This window comes from Caretta caretta, chromosome 7, assembly GCF_965140235.1.
Source record: "Caretta caretta isolate rCarCar2 chromosome 7, rCarCar1.hap1, whole genome shotgun sequence".
NCBI lineage: Eukaryota > Metazoa > Chordata > Testudines > Cheloniidae > Caretta > Caretta caretta.
Window position 1 is genome coordinate 25,024,517 of NC_134212.1, and position 14,341 is coordinate 25,038,857.

The 14,341-nt window shown below is 40.2% G+C and overlaps 1 protein-coding gene across 23 annotated transcripts in view; it reads right to left on the minus strand.

Annotated features, from left to right (window-relative positions):
- Window positions 1-1,835: 1,835 nt before the first annotated feature.
- The window catches only part of SLMAP (sarcolemma associated protein), a 158,384-nt gene continuing 145,878 nt past the window's right edge, over window positions 1,836-14,341 (minus strand). For 13 of the 23 annotated variants that reach the window (XM_048856649.2, XM_048856638.2, XM_048856640.2 and 10 more), the window contains 3 exons: window positions 12,041-12,212; window positions 8,616-8,750; window positions 1,836-2,765 (listed from right to left, as the gene is read on the minus strand). In XM_048856649.2, coding sequence (XP_048712606.1) covers window positions 2,676-2,765; window positions 8,616-8,750; window positions 12,041-12,212 — 397 coding nt within the window. In that variant the 3' untranslated portion in view covers window positions 1,836-2,675. Of the gene's footprint in view, window positions 2,766-3,806; window positions 3,897-8,615; window positions 8,751-12,040; window positions 12,213-14,341 lie in introns of all 23 variants that reach the window. The other 10 variants (XM_048856650.2, XM_048856660.2, XM_048856639.2 and 7 more) reach the window with 1 other exon arrangement.

Here is a 14,341-nt window from a genome sequence, read left to right on the forward strand (position 1 = left end):
TAGACATGCTAGATTAACATTGTCAGCTTTTGATGTTTTGAAGACTACTGAAAACTCACATTTCTTGTATTTGTGTAAAGGAAATAGTGCTGTGAAAATAGTGAGGGCTCTCAATGGTCAGGTATCTCACAGGATACTCAAATTTGGCAGCCCTGTCATGCTAAATCTAGCCGGGCTGCAAGGTGGAAAGGATTGCTTACAGTTCCTGCATCTGGCCACCAGGAGCTACTATATCCTCAGGTTTCATGTGGCCTCTCTGCCTCTCTTCTCCTTCAGCAGACCCCAGGTCTGCCTGGAGGCCAGCACCAGGGAGGAGGTAGATATGGTAGGAAGGTGAATGGAGCAAGGTGGGGAAGAAAAAAAGGGCCAGGGCAGAACTAGAGAAGCTAGTGGGAGAAGGAGGGAGACTGCCTCAAGCTCCTGCACTACCCTCAACAACTCCTTTCACAGCTCTCTGCACTATCCATAACCACCCTCCCACCTTTCCCCTGGCTTTCCACCCCATCATAGGCACCCTCCAAGCTATACCACCAAAACAAAAAACCTCTCTTCCAGATTTTTCCACAGCACCAAACCCCAACCCCTCACATTCCCATTCCTTTTCTGCTTAAAACTAGACCTGCACAGGAGAGAGATTTAAATTTAAACCAGTGTGAATGTGAAATGAAAAGTAAAACCTTTTGGATTATCAAACATGCTGCAAACATTGTAGTAATCCCTCGCACACAATGAATTTAACACAGATGTGCGGTTTTCAAATGAGATTCAACTCAAACATGCATATGGAGAGTAAAGTTATTTTATTAAATCATGCACATCACGTGTGTTAGTGCAAATAGTTTAATCTGTACTCGAGAAATTCTATTGTACTTTTTATACCTTTACAAAATAGATTTAAAACAATTATTTACTTTAAAAAATGTAATTCTGAAGTAAAGCATTTCAGAACAATATTTGCAATAATCTATATACAAGAGGTACCGAGTACCACTGGCATATGAGTGTTTTGTGATTGGGTGGCTTCCTGCAACTGAAAAAGATGAAATGTTAACTAGATGACCCAATATTATATTCTAAAAGTCACTTGTGGGCTTATTCTTCCATAAACCTAATAATCCTCCCATTAGCAAATCCCAAATATTTTAAGATAGAACCTTTAATTAAAGGACAATGACCCTCAAACCTCACAAGGCAAATTATATGCTAAAATTCTATTTAAATATTCAACTACATCTGTTGATTGCCATTATATATTTTAAAGCCAATTAAATCTTCGCTGAGATTATTTTCCTATTCTTAGATTTCCATTAGATGAATTCATTTTACTTTGCAATCTTTTAGTATATTATATAGGACCTTAATAAAACTTTTAACTGAACTGTTGAGTTGCACAAGACAACTAGAGCCAACACTTAATTCATTGTTTAACTACAGTGGTTACCCAATCAAAAAGTCGATAACTAACAACAGTTGCCACCCTTCAACTAGGAAATAAACTTTTTAATGGGGACCACTGTATGAAGGTATATTATGCATAGTGTGTCATGTAACATTGATGCAAAAGTTTCTAATTACCAAAAGTAAACTCTCTCAGCTTATTAACTTGATGCATACATGACCAGTTAGATGACTAACTTGGCAATAGCTTGCTTATCTTGGATTTTTTTCAGTTACCCATAGATGCATTGTAGCACTCCCATATTGAAGTTTTCAGTAAAAACTTACCTAAATAGACAAATATTATTTCTCCAGTTCAGTTTTGAAAGTATTAAATGACTGAAAAAATAAGTTGCTAAAATGTGATATGTGTGAAAATATTCAGACTTTAAAGAATGTCTCTTTAAATATATGAATTTAATAAATTACATTCGAACTAAAGGTAATATAAATTGGATCACTGCACTATGTCCATCAAATGACCAAGATTTTGCTCCCAGAAATACCTTAGTTCACTCAAGAACACACACAAGCACACACTCCCACACGCGCGCACACACAATATCCTAGGCAGGTGTTTGCCATCCAATGTCTTATCTATCTCTTTAAGGCTGGAAATGAATTGTATTTATTCCCAAAATTATTAATAGAACAATTTTTACTGAAGCAAAATATTTGTTTCCTTCAAAAGGCCTGGAAAGAGAAGTTATTTTAAGTCTTGTTCCCACTAGCTCAGTGACTTACAGCAAGTAAGAATGGAACATTAATGTAAAAAAATATTTCAAACTGAAAGGCACTGAGCATACTGTCTCTGTTTCCAAGTATCTGTAAGGTTATTTGGCATGGGTATCCAAATCAGAAATGTGTTTTTCTTTTAAATCTGGCAATCAGATTCTAAAGTAAAATATCCACAAACCTACCCATTATAAATAATTTGGTACCAAGAAGCCTACTTTAGGCCACCATAATAGTATTTAGAATCCCAACATACTAATTTAAAAATTACATGAAATTGTAAGCAAAAATATTGCTCACAGTAGAATGAAGTCATAATTTTATTCCCTCTTTATAGACAGATACATTTTATACAGTTTAAAGCAAATGACCCTACTACTGTTCTCGCGCAGAGCTTTGTTGTATTAAGAGGTAAAAAGGAAGAGAATTAATCTGTTTTTCCCCAGTATGTGAGTGATGACAGCTTCTAAAGGGAGGACGGTGAATGGATTCAACAACAGTTCTCATGGAGAAGCTCTGGTTAGGCCTGGGTACAGCACCACAGCTGTTACAGCAACCAAAGCTGCCATCAGAGGCATCCAAGGCCATTGTCTCTGTGTGGAGAAAAAAAAAAATCAATATCATATTTGTTCTAGTTTACACTACTCAGTTTACCCCTTGGTTCCGATAAGTCCTGAGCACCTGTTGATAAACATCACTAATATGTTTCCCAGGAACCTTTACCGTTGGGAAATCCTGACACCAAGGGGACAAACCACATTTGGCCTACCACAAGGAACTCCAAGTGTCATCACAATGGCATGTCACAATGAGTCTCTTTAGTCCTACTGTATTTCCAACTTCGTTACAATACACACCTAGGATAATATCTCCTCTTAAACCTTTGAGGGATTAAGATGCTCTAATATTGTTTGCGCAAAAGTATTGCTAGGCCTATGCTATGCAATAACAGCATCCAACTTTTTTGCTTTGTGTGTTTAAGCCAGCTCTGAGATATTCGTGCTAAGTGGATACTATCAAGATAACTTTTATTATTTTATGTCAAGGGTAACAAGTATTTTACACAGGACATATTGGGAGACATTGTAAATGTAGTGCAAGCTTAGAGTTAAGAATGCAAACCCACCACCTATCTCTTATTCCCACCTTGTCCTTTTTCCACGTTTTTCACAGCAGTAGTGAGAAAAGTGAAAAAAAGCGTTCAAAGTCAGAGAGGACATTCTAAATCCACAAATAAGAAATAAAAGGACCAAATTTCAATTTAAACAGACAAACTCTTCATTTTCCATGTTTGATTAAGTAATTAGTTTTCTTTCAGGCCCTATCACTGCAGTATTTCACAAAATATGCCCCATTTTGCTAAAGACAAACTGAGACCAAGTTAGAAGAGAGACATTCAAAATTCGTTAGGTTAGAATTAATTCATAGTTAGAAATATCACAAAGAAACCACACAGATGTTAAGTGATTAGTTGATTGTTCAGCTTGACAGCATCACCACTACGGCATATTAAATGAAGGGTTTGCTTCAGGTAAATAAATATCCGTGAGCATTTCACCATGCACTATTTTACAAAAATGGCACAAACAGGCGACAGGGACAAACATACATTGACTGAACAGTAGTGCTTGTACCTTTCTCTACCACAATGGGCCGTAACACCAATACAGGAAAGCCAGGATTAGGCCGATGAATACGGCTGGGACGGGTTGTAATATGGAAGGCTAAAGAAGGGAAGGGATATTAAAAATCATTTTTTGCTATAAAATCAATAAGGTAAAGATGATTTAGATGGGGGAAAATAAGTCAGAGTGAGTTTTGTTTTAATCGAAATGTATTAAAGACATCTAAGACGATACAGCATGATCTAATTCGGTATACAAAGTTAGTACACCACTCTACTCAAATGAACATGGATATTTAAAAATAAGATGAAGTAAGCAGAAAAATGTTCTAAGGAAGCCCTTTGTCACCACTTAGAATTTAGGATTTCAGATCCAAATGAGCCTTAGACTGATTTGTCAAACTATCACATTAGTGTCTTCCTTTTTAAAAGGGGGAAAAAAAAAAAAAGATGGGAGACTGAGCAAGGGTTTTCCTTTACACAATGAAACCTCATTCAGGCATCCCTATGCAGTGGACTCTGCATATTCAGAAGGTCCAAGCAGCACTACAGATTCTTCATCCATTTCTTCACATTCAGCAATTTTCAGCCTCCTGCCCACAAGAAAAAATTCTCTTCCTATGAATAACTTACAATTATATCACAATGGAAACCCTGTAGTCAAGACACTTCTATGAGACTGCAACATTATTCAACATTGGCAATGAAGTGTACCACAATGATGGAGTACATATCCATCAGGGGACCCTGGGAGATGAAAATCTCCACCAGGTCATCAGCTTCTGATAAGTCCAACTTTTAGCAATTTGGGCTAAGTCTTGATCTCTCACGTTGTGACAATGTTGTGTTTCTAGACAAATTTCAGGCCCTCGACATAACACATACATTGTCGTCTCAATGTTTTAATTGCACAGAAATTTGTTCAATTAGTTTTAATAGACACTAACACACCTCTTTTCTTTGAGCTTTGGCTGGATAACCTCTATCCTGTGTCATGCATTGGTTAATTCAATTTAAAAGGAGTGACTGATATAGGTGATGAGAATTAACTCATTAACTAAGTTTATTTTTTAAACTATCCTTAGAAGACACCTGATTTTTCTGTTTCTCTGGCTATATATGTGTGTAGGCATACCTACTCAGGAGTAAGTTCAGATCATGCTAGATGTCTTTTTAGTGCTCTTTTGTGCTAAGCCATGTTGAGTTTGTATAGTCAGCTAAATATGAGAAACTCATGTTTACAGACTTCATGGAATAAGTTTCTAATAGATTTTTTTAAAGTAATACAGGCATTTCATAGCGTAACTTCAAATAAAGGTCAACATATATGAAATTTAGAAGGTGTTCTGCCCTGTGCAATACATGCCTTGAATTTATGCTAATTTAAATTTGTTTTAATCAAAGCAATATCCAATGGGCAAGTTATGTGTAATTATAATCAAGGCATTTTCATGCAGTATCATTCTTGTAGTTTGTGCTGAAAATCCAAGTGACATCTTCCCACAAGAAGCATGGTGGTAGAAATAATCAATGCAGTGTCAAAAAAGTGCCAAAAGGATTTCAAATTGATCAAAGCACTTAACATGCTCAGAACCATTCACATGGATAAATCCATCACTTCAAGTCTCAGGAAATCATCAATAAACTACAAACATGCAAATACATGTAACTCCATAGGTCTATGCATTTAGAACATAACATTGCTTTTTAAAATTAATTCTTCACCCCGTCAAAAGAAAGAGGAACACAAAAATCCTGTGGATTTCCAATATAAGTTTGCAAATGGAGTAAAGGAATTCTCTCCTCTAGCATTTATAGCACATAGAATGGTCTACTGCATTTTATTTTAGCTGTATGCTGTATGCACCCATACAACATGCATGACATACATTAAAGGCAGCCACCACCTTAAATGTACTTGCCCACAAAAGACAAGACAAACTTTTTATTTTCTCCCCACACCACCCTGAAATATAATGAAAGTTTCCTCATTGCTATCCTCCTGTCAAACCAATGCTTGACTAAAAACATGCCCCTTACACTATGATTGAAGATCTGTAAACTCAGGTTTTGGCAGGCCAAAAAGGGAGGAAGTTCCACAGTTGGTGTCCTTTCTTCCAAAAAATCTTAGCCAAGAGTGAGGTGAAAGATGATGGCTTCAGCCACAAGAAGAGATTAGTAGTACCTGGAAAAAACTTCCAGGCCCTTGGAAGCTTCAGGATATTTTGAGTCACCTAGCAAGATGATTCTTGAGAATGCCCAAGCTTAACTAAATTTTCAAAGTTTTAAAAATGTCACCCCATGAGTGTTGAATTGAGACTCCTCTTAGGAATTCCTCCGTACACTCTTGGCTGTTGCTCATTTTATTCTGACCTCCTCCAGCCTCCCCATTCTCTTGTTTCCCCTCAGTCCTTCCTCCCAGTTTTTCACTGACATACTTAGTTTGCTTCCTGAGGTCCAGGTTCTTAAAAGGTTAAGTGTAAGGAATCTAGTACTTACCACCAGCCACTCAGAGGATGTCTACACTGCATTATAAACTCATGTTTGAGCCCAACCCCCCCTACCATCCACACAAAATCTGACTCAAGTCAGCAAGCACTCAGGACTCGAATTCTAGGACCCAATCGGGTGGTGAGTCTGAGCCCAAGTCCTCCTGGGACTTGGGTCCCAGCCCTGTCAGTTTGCAGTCTGGACGCAGATCAAGCTATAGATCCAAGTCAGAAGGTCTGCATAGTGCAACATGGGTGTGTTAACATGGTTGTGAGACCTGGGTCCAGCAATTGTAAACCAAAGTTTTGAATGCAGTGTGGATGCTCAAGCATGGGCTTGGAAACATCTAGTCCACAAACGTGGGTGCCAAAGACCTGGGTTTACAATGCGGTGCAGACATACCTCTAATGTATTTCCTGCTGACACAGGCCCTTTTTCCTGTTCCCTCTCACTCACAGTGCTTAATGCCAGAAGGGACCACTAGAGCGTGGTCTGTCATTAAAAATTTGGGGAAGGATTCCAAGCAGGAAAGAAACTGGTGTGAGATTACCAAGAACAGCACATACAGCAAAAAGAAGAGCGTGAATGTGGCCTCCCCTTCTCTTTCCTCCTCTCCCAATTCTGCTGCATGTTAAGAAGTCTACAGGGGTTATATTAGTTCTAACAGTGTCAGTGGCATTCAGAGGTCGCTGTGCTTTGTAGGCACCAAAAGTTGTCTCTGGCAGTACACTCCATCCTGTGATATATTTAAAAATTAAATTACTACAGAAAAGACCATTCTAGTTACTGAGGCTGGAAAGCATAGTGCATTTGAGCTATACTTCCCAGCCTAAGTTCCCAGTTAAGCTGCGCGGCTCTGCAGCAGCCTATTTAGCTCTGCGCAGGCGCTCAAGGAACCAGCCCGGGGACCTGCCATGGCTGGGGCAGGGGTGCCCTTTCCCTGACCCCCACCTAGCCTGGCCCCCAACCTGCTGTGCCTGGACCTGCTGGCGAGGCGTGGCCAGAGTGGCCTGGGCCCAGCCACGGTTGGGGTGGGGCAGGATGGCCAGGGCTGGTGCCAGGCACAGCTGGAGAAGCCCATACCCACTGGGCCAGCATGGCTGGAGCGGCATGGGGCCAACTGCGGCCAGCCCTCTCCCTGCCTGGACCCAGCTGCAGCAGCCCACCCCGAGCCCAGACCTGCTGGGGCCAGGGGAGAAGCACCTATCCTGCAGCTGCAGCCCCAGAGCTGCTGCACCGGGGAGAGGTGCCCCTCACCACCATTCCAGGTGTTGCTATGGGGAGAGAGAGCTGGGGGGAGTCCTCTCTCCCCACTGTAGCCCCTGAGCACCCTCCTGCACCACAAACCCCTTATCCCCAGCCCCAACCCAGAGTCCACACCCCCAGCCAGAACCCTCACACCTTGCACCACAACCCGATGCCCGAGCCCTGAGCCCCTTATCCCTGGCCCGACCCCTGAACCTGCACCCCCAGCTGGAACCCTCACACCCCTGTGCCCCAGCCCTGAGCCCCTCATCCCTTGCCCCAGCCCTGAGCCTGCACCTTCAGCCAGGGCCCTCCCACCCTGTACCCCAACCCTCTGCCCCAGCCCTGAGCCCCCTCCCACACTCCAAACCCTTGGCCCCACCCCCACCACATGAATTTTGTTATGTTCACCAATATGAAGGTGATGTGTCACACACCACCTTCATATTGGTGCACATAATAAAATTCATTCCACACATGGGTGAGAAATATTAGAGGGAACACTGTTCTCAACGTGTGCAGTACTAGCCCATCACGGCCCTTTGTCCTTAAGAGGCAAGACCAGGAGACAGTCAGAGGATAACATTTACTGAACGGACCATCACACAGAAGGAAAATATCCTGGGAAAGATCTGTTTTTCCTGTTATTTTTACTAAAATTGTATCCAGGTCTTTTGACTTCTGTACAGAAGATTTTCAGAGAGGATTTTTTGCATTTTTTTGTGAAGTGAAAACGTTTTACCTGGCTCTGTTTGCTAGTCATTAGTCCATATTTTTAAAGAGAGCAGAAGCACAGGGACATGTGTAAAACAGTGTATGCAGTTATGCACCTAATTTATGTGCACTATTACTGCAATTGTGTATTCAATCTGCATATTTGCACATGGAAATACACAGGAATCTAAATGGTTACTTGCATGTACAAAGACAGTAGGGCAGCACAGATTAGGTATGCATTTGCAGGTGGATTTTTGTACACATCCCTTTTGAAAATCTGGTCTTTACTGTGTAACACTCAGATGTTGTCACAATCAACACAAGACTTGCCATCACAGAGGCCCACACATAATTTGTACAGACTCACATTGTTTCCTTTTTCTTGTAGCAGCTTCAGGTTGTCTTTACATTGTTTGAGCTCATCTGTGATTGATTGCTTTTCTTGCTCAGTCATCTCAAACTTCAACTTCAGCTCTGAGAGTACAGTCTGTGTCTTTTCATACTAAAGGCAAAGAAAAAATCATCTACAGACTCATCTTAAATTGGACATTAGATGTTAAGTTCTGTTAAAGTAAGTCAATGAAGCTTCAGAAAAACTCTTCCTTTATCAACCACGTTTCAAGATAATTTGGTCTGAACTAGCAGTTCTATATAAAAACAGCAGATGAGAGATCTGTTTGGAGGATAATTAAAACCATCTTATATCCCAAAGAAAAACTACAACAAAGAACCTTCTTCCATTCCTACTGAAACAGTCTTCTAAGTTTCCTTTTTACTATGATTTCTCCCCCTTGTGTTGAAGGCTTAGAACTAGCTGCATGTATGCATTTGCTTTTTGGTAGCAAAGAGACTCATAACATCCTACTGCAGCTATAACTAAAGGAGAACAAAGTTTTATTTATATAACGGCTTATCTTGCATGATACCAACATCTTTACTAATGCCATATGTTATATTCATAAATTACGTCAGCTACGACTAGAATGCAGCCTTCTTCTTGGATAGAAGGCAGCAACTAAAAGTGCATACTACCGCACTTTGTTTTAAAAAAGTAAGTAAGGACCACCATTATCCAAATGAAACTGCATAGGGAATTTAAGAAGGCAGAATATAACACCACAAATCAAAATTTAGCCTAGAAATTGAGGCTACACTCCCCTAACACTAGTATAAAGTGATATGCAAACTTTAATGACAACTTCAGTAACTCTTTTACATTTCATTCAAAAAATAGCACATCCAACCACAGTATGCCCCCTAAGGACATACAGGGCATGAGTTCAGAACGGACTCAAAGTAGTATTTCTCCTACTCAATCTACTTCCTACCACACTCAGAGTTTTCCTTTGTAGGTTTCCCATACATTTGCTAACCAGATCAGACCCAGCTTTGTTTGTGATATAATCAACAGTGATGCTTCATTAGAATGATTTAAGTTGCCTAGGACATTCTAAGATAGTCCACTAATTCTGGAGTTCATCATTTACACAAACAAAAATATTTTCACATCGGGGGGGGAGGGGAGAATTATGCTGTTCTCAAGATGGATGAATTCACTATAGCATGTCATGTGAAACTACAGTGTGCTGGTGGCGAACTCCACTGACAGCCACACCTGAATATATTCAACTTATGTGCCACACCAAACACAATGTGACGGTGTCCCTCATTAATCAAGAGGGACAATAAATAGTAAGAACAGGTGTTCGCATGGCACTGTTGTAGCCAGTGTTGCAAGATATTTACGTGCCAGATTCACTAAAGATGCATATGTCCCTTCATGCTTCAACCCCCATTCTAGAGAGCATGTGTTCATGCCGATGACTGCTCTGCTTGATAACGATCCAAAGCTGTGCGGAACGACGCACATTCATTTTCATCATCTGAGTCAGATGCCACCAGCAGAAAGTTGATTTTCTTTTTTGGTGGTTCAGGTTCTTTGGTTTCTGCATCTGAATACTGCTCTTTTAACCTTTCTGAAACCATGTTCCACACCTCCTCCCTCTCAGATTTTGGAAGACACTTCAGATTCTTAAACCTTGGATCCAGTGCTGTAGCTATCTTTAGAAAACTCACATTGTACCATTTTTGTATTTTGCCAAATCTGCAGTGAAAGTGTTCTTAAAATGAACAATATGTGCTGGGTCATCATCCAAGACTGCTATAACATGAAGTATATGGCAGAATGCGGGTAAAACAGAGCAGGAGACATGTAATTCTCCCCCCAAGGAGTTCAGTCACAAATGTAATGAATGCATTTTTTTTAAATGAGCATCACCAGCACGGAAGCATGTCCTTTGGAATGGTGGCTGAAGCATGAAGGGGCATATGAATGTTTAGCATATCTGGCATGTAAATACCTTGCAATGCCAGCTACAAAAGTGCCATGCGAACGCCTGTTCTCACTTTCAGGTGACATTGTAAATAAGAAGCGGGCAGCATTATCTCCTGTAAATGTAAATGAATTTGTTTGTCTGAGCGACTGGCTGCACAAGAAGTAGGACTGAGTGGACTTGTAGGCTCTAAAGGTTTACATTGTTTTGTTTTTGAGTGCAGTTATGTAACATCACAAATGTAGATTTGTAAGTTGCACTTTCACAATAAAGAGATTGCACTACAATACTTGTATAAGGTGAATTGAAAAATACTATTTTTTGTTTATCATTTTTACAGTGCAAGTATTTGTAATAAAAATATAAAGTGAGCCCTGTACACTTTGTATTCTGTGTTGTAATTGAAATCAATACATTTGAAAATGTAGAAAAACATACTGAATACATTTGAATTGGTATTCTATTGTTTCACAAGTGTGATTAAAAGCGCTTAGACAATGTGTCAAACATTCCTCTGTCAAGGGAAGCTTCTTCCTATCATTCAAGGTCTATAGATATTCAAATTATTTTATAGGCTACAAGGTAACCTTCACAACAGATCATTGGAGGGCTAGAAACCATTGCTTTAAGCATCAAAGCTAAAAGTTCTATATCCATAAAAGAGCTAAAAGTAGCAGCTCCTTTATGGATATAGAATTTCTGTAGTTATAATGTTATATGTTAACATTAATTTACATTTTTTTCTGAAACATGAAAATGGTATATAACATCATGGTGATGAATTTATGACAAAGCAAGGAAAAGGATTACAAAAAGGATAATGAAAAATCCACCAGTGGCTGGATAAAGCTTTTCTAATTGTGTTCATGAGAAAAGGAACTAACTATTGCAGCTTTTTTCCCCCATAGAGTGTGTGCTTTAGCAGCCTCATTTGAAGGGTTCTAACTTTATCATATGCACTTCTTAATCACCTTCAAAAGTCCTGAGGATCCAAGCGAGGCTCTATTAAATAGGAAGGACACTCATCTTTGCAGAGGATGTGAATTCCTAGTGCTTAGGAAAAATGGGTGCGTCTAATATAATACACAAATTGTCTCAGAACAGTTACTACCTGTTTATAAAGGTTACTGGGAATTTAATGCTGTGGTCAAGAAGATGACTGACTATCTGCCATCTGAATGGTAGTCGTAAGGGAAAGCTGCCCATGAACAGCTTAACAAACAGAGTAAAAGCAAGTATTTAGAAAGTTGCCAAACACACATCTTATTTGAGCTTCCCTTTAAGGTTCACATATTTCCTCATTTGTGCATCAAGTCCCACTGACACAGAACCACTAATAACAATTTTCAGAAGTTTTGAGGTCATAGCTATTTTCACTGTATTTCCATCTAGCTAGCATAAATATCAGTTGCTGGTCATAGGATCCAATCATAACAGGAATTAATGTCTTTCCTTTTACCTCTTTCTGAACATCCTTTGCTTGATTCTCAGCTTCACTGAGTAGAGTTTTTAGACTAGCTGCATCGCGTTGATGCTGTTCCTTCAAAGATCCCACTTGATTTTCAAGTTCCTTTCGGGTCATTTCAAGAACACTTAGATCACCGGTTAGCGCTAAACTCTGTCTCTGAGAACTGCAAAACAATATTCAATTCATGCCTCACATTTTAAAGTAAAACATTTACATAATTTATAAAGCACTTTTTATCCCTAAGAACTTTACAAACCATATGCATACCATACAGCACTACCAAATTGCAGCTACCCCTGGGATGGAGAGCAGCATCAGCACACCATATAACAAAGGAACTGGGGAACATCGGTGCCGCAGGTCTCTATCAGAGTCTGACTGTGTTGCCGTTCTTACTGCTGAAGCTGGGGCGCTGCGTAGCGAAGCGCTCGGTGCCAGGTCTTGGCGCACCACTGGAGGCTGAGAGCCAAGAGACAGCTCCATGGGGAGCTGTCCTAAGCGAAAGTCCTGCTCCTTCTTAGTCCGGGTATGAAAACGCTTGCAGATCCTGCAGTTCTCTGCTTGGTGAGACTGCCCCAGACGCTTCAGGCAAGAGTCTTAGGGGTCGGCCCTTGACATAGGCTTGGAGCAGGAGCCTTAGGGCTTAAAGCCCAGAGCCTTGGGCATGAGCCCATGCAAAAGACAGGGAGGTGGGAAACCCCTTCCAACCCCACTAATAAGAACAACTATACTATAACTATAACACTATACTATAACTATCAACTATTAAACTATGTAGGAAAAACGCTAGGGAGAGTGGAGAGTAGCAAAGCCAAGCTCCACAGTTCCAACAACCGTCATGGGCGGTAAGAAGGAAGTAAGGGGGCGCTGGGTCGGCTGGGGTATATCCAGCGCCATGAAGGCGCCACTCCAGGGGGCTCCCCAGCTGACCCACCGGATGTTGCTAGGGTAAAAATTCTCCGACGGCCGTGCATGCGGCGTGCGCACACCTAATTGAAACTGATATGAGCAAGCACTTTAAGAATAATAATATTTTTGGATTATTATTTATACACAGAAAATAATTACAAATACTTTTAGTAGAAACTAACTCAGAAGAACAGTGCATCTCAATGAGATAGTTACAGTATGCATAATGTACATATATCTACTTCAATTCTAGCTTATCAGTAACAAATTAATAAATATCTTGAATATTCTAAAATAGAAAATATAATGGTCTTCATGCAAATCTAATTATTTCATAAAGTTTTGTGCTTCATTAATGTAAAAATCTGTACGTTAATAATTAAATACTAAGTATTTAAGTTAAGCAATTGTAATTTGTGACTATAAAATATAAGCAATAGAAATATGAACCACTCTCTTAGAAACCACTGGCTTTCTTCTAAGAATAGAAACAGATCATCTGTGTCCCCACATCTGAGCATGAACATTTTCTGTGAAGAAACACAAGTGCAAAAGTGATCACATATTTACGTGCACAGACCACTGCGACTACTTTTAGAAAATTAGCCTGTGCTACATTTTTACCTAGTCAGGATGGAGTAAGATCCTGTGGGGAAAAAGACTGGTGCACATCATCAGTGAGAATATACCACTAGAGAGGCCTGAACTGGCAACAGAGGGTTGCTGGGAATATAACAGGTCTAGATATTGTTATATGGGAAACTATAATGGGGAGGTGTGGTGGTGGTGGTGGTGGTAGACTGGATACAGTAGAAACGTGGGGTAGGAGAGAAGAGGGGAAATGAAGTGTCAGGAGTTAGAGAAAATGGGAGCAGAAATAGAATGAAGGGAGATTCATGTATAAGATTTGGCTTCAGTTTGCCTAAAACAATAACTTGTCCCTTCTTGGAATGCTCCACTGCAGGGAACTTCCATTGGTAACTATAACTAGAACCTATGGCACTGAGAACATTAAAAGAAAAGGGTAGGTACGTGGTAAAAATTCAAGTCTAAAAGAAGAAAAGGTTACTCACTTTGTGCAATAACTGTGGCTCTTTGAGAGGTCTCTCTCTATGGGTGCTCTACTTCAGATGTGCATGTGCCTCTTGAGCCCCTGATCAGAGATTTTACATTAATGATGTCAGTTTGGCCCATGCATGCGCCCTGTACCTCCTCATGTCAGACACCAAGGCTATATGCGGGTGCACATGCAACCCACCTTCAGGTTTCTTCTCCACCAGAACATCCCTAGAGAACAGTCCAAAGCAGAGGGGAAGGAGGGTTAATAGTGGAGCACCCAAGGGACATACATCTCAAAGAACCACAGTTACTGCATAAAGTGAG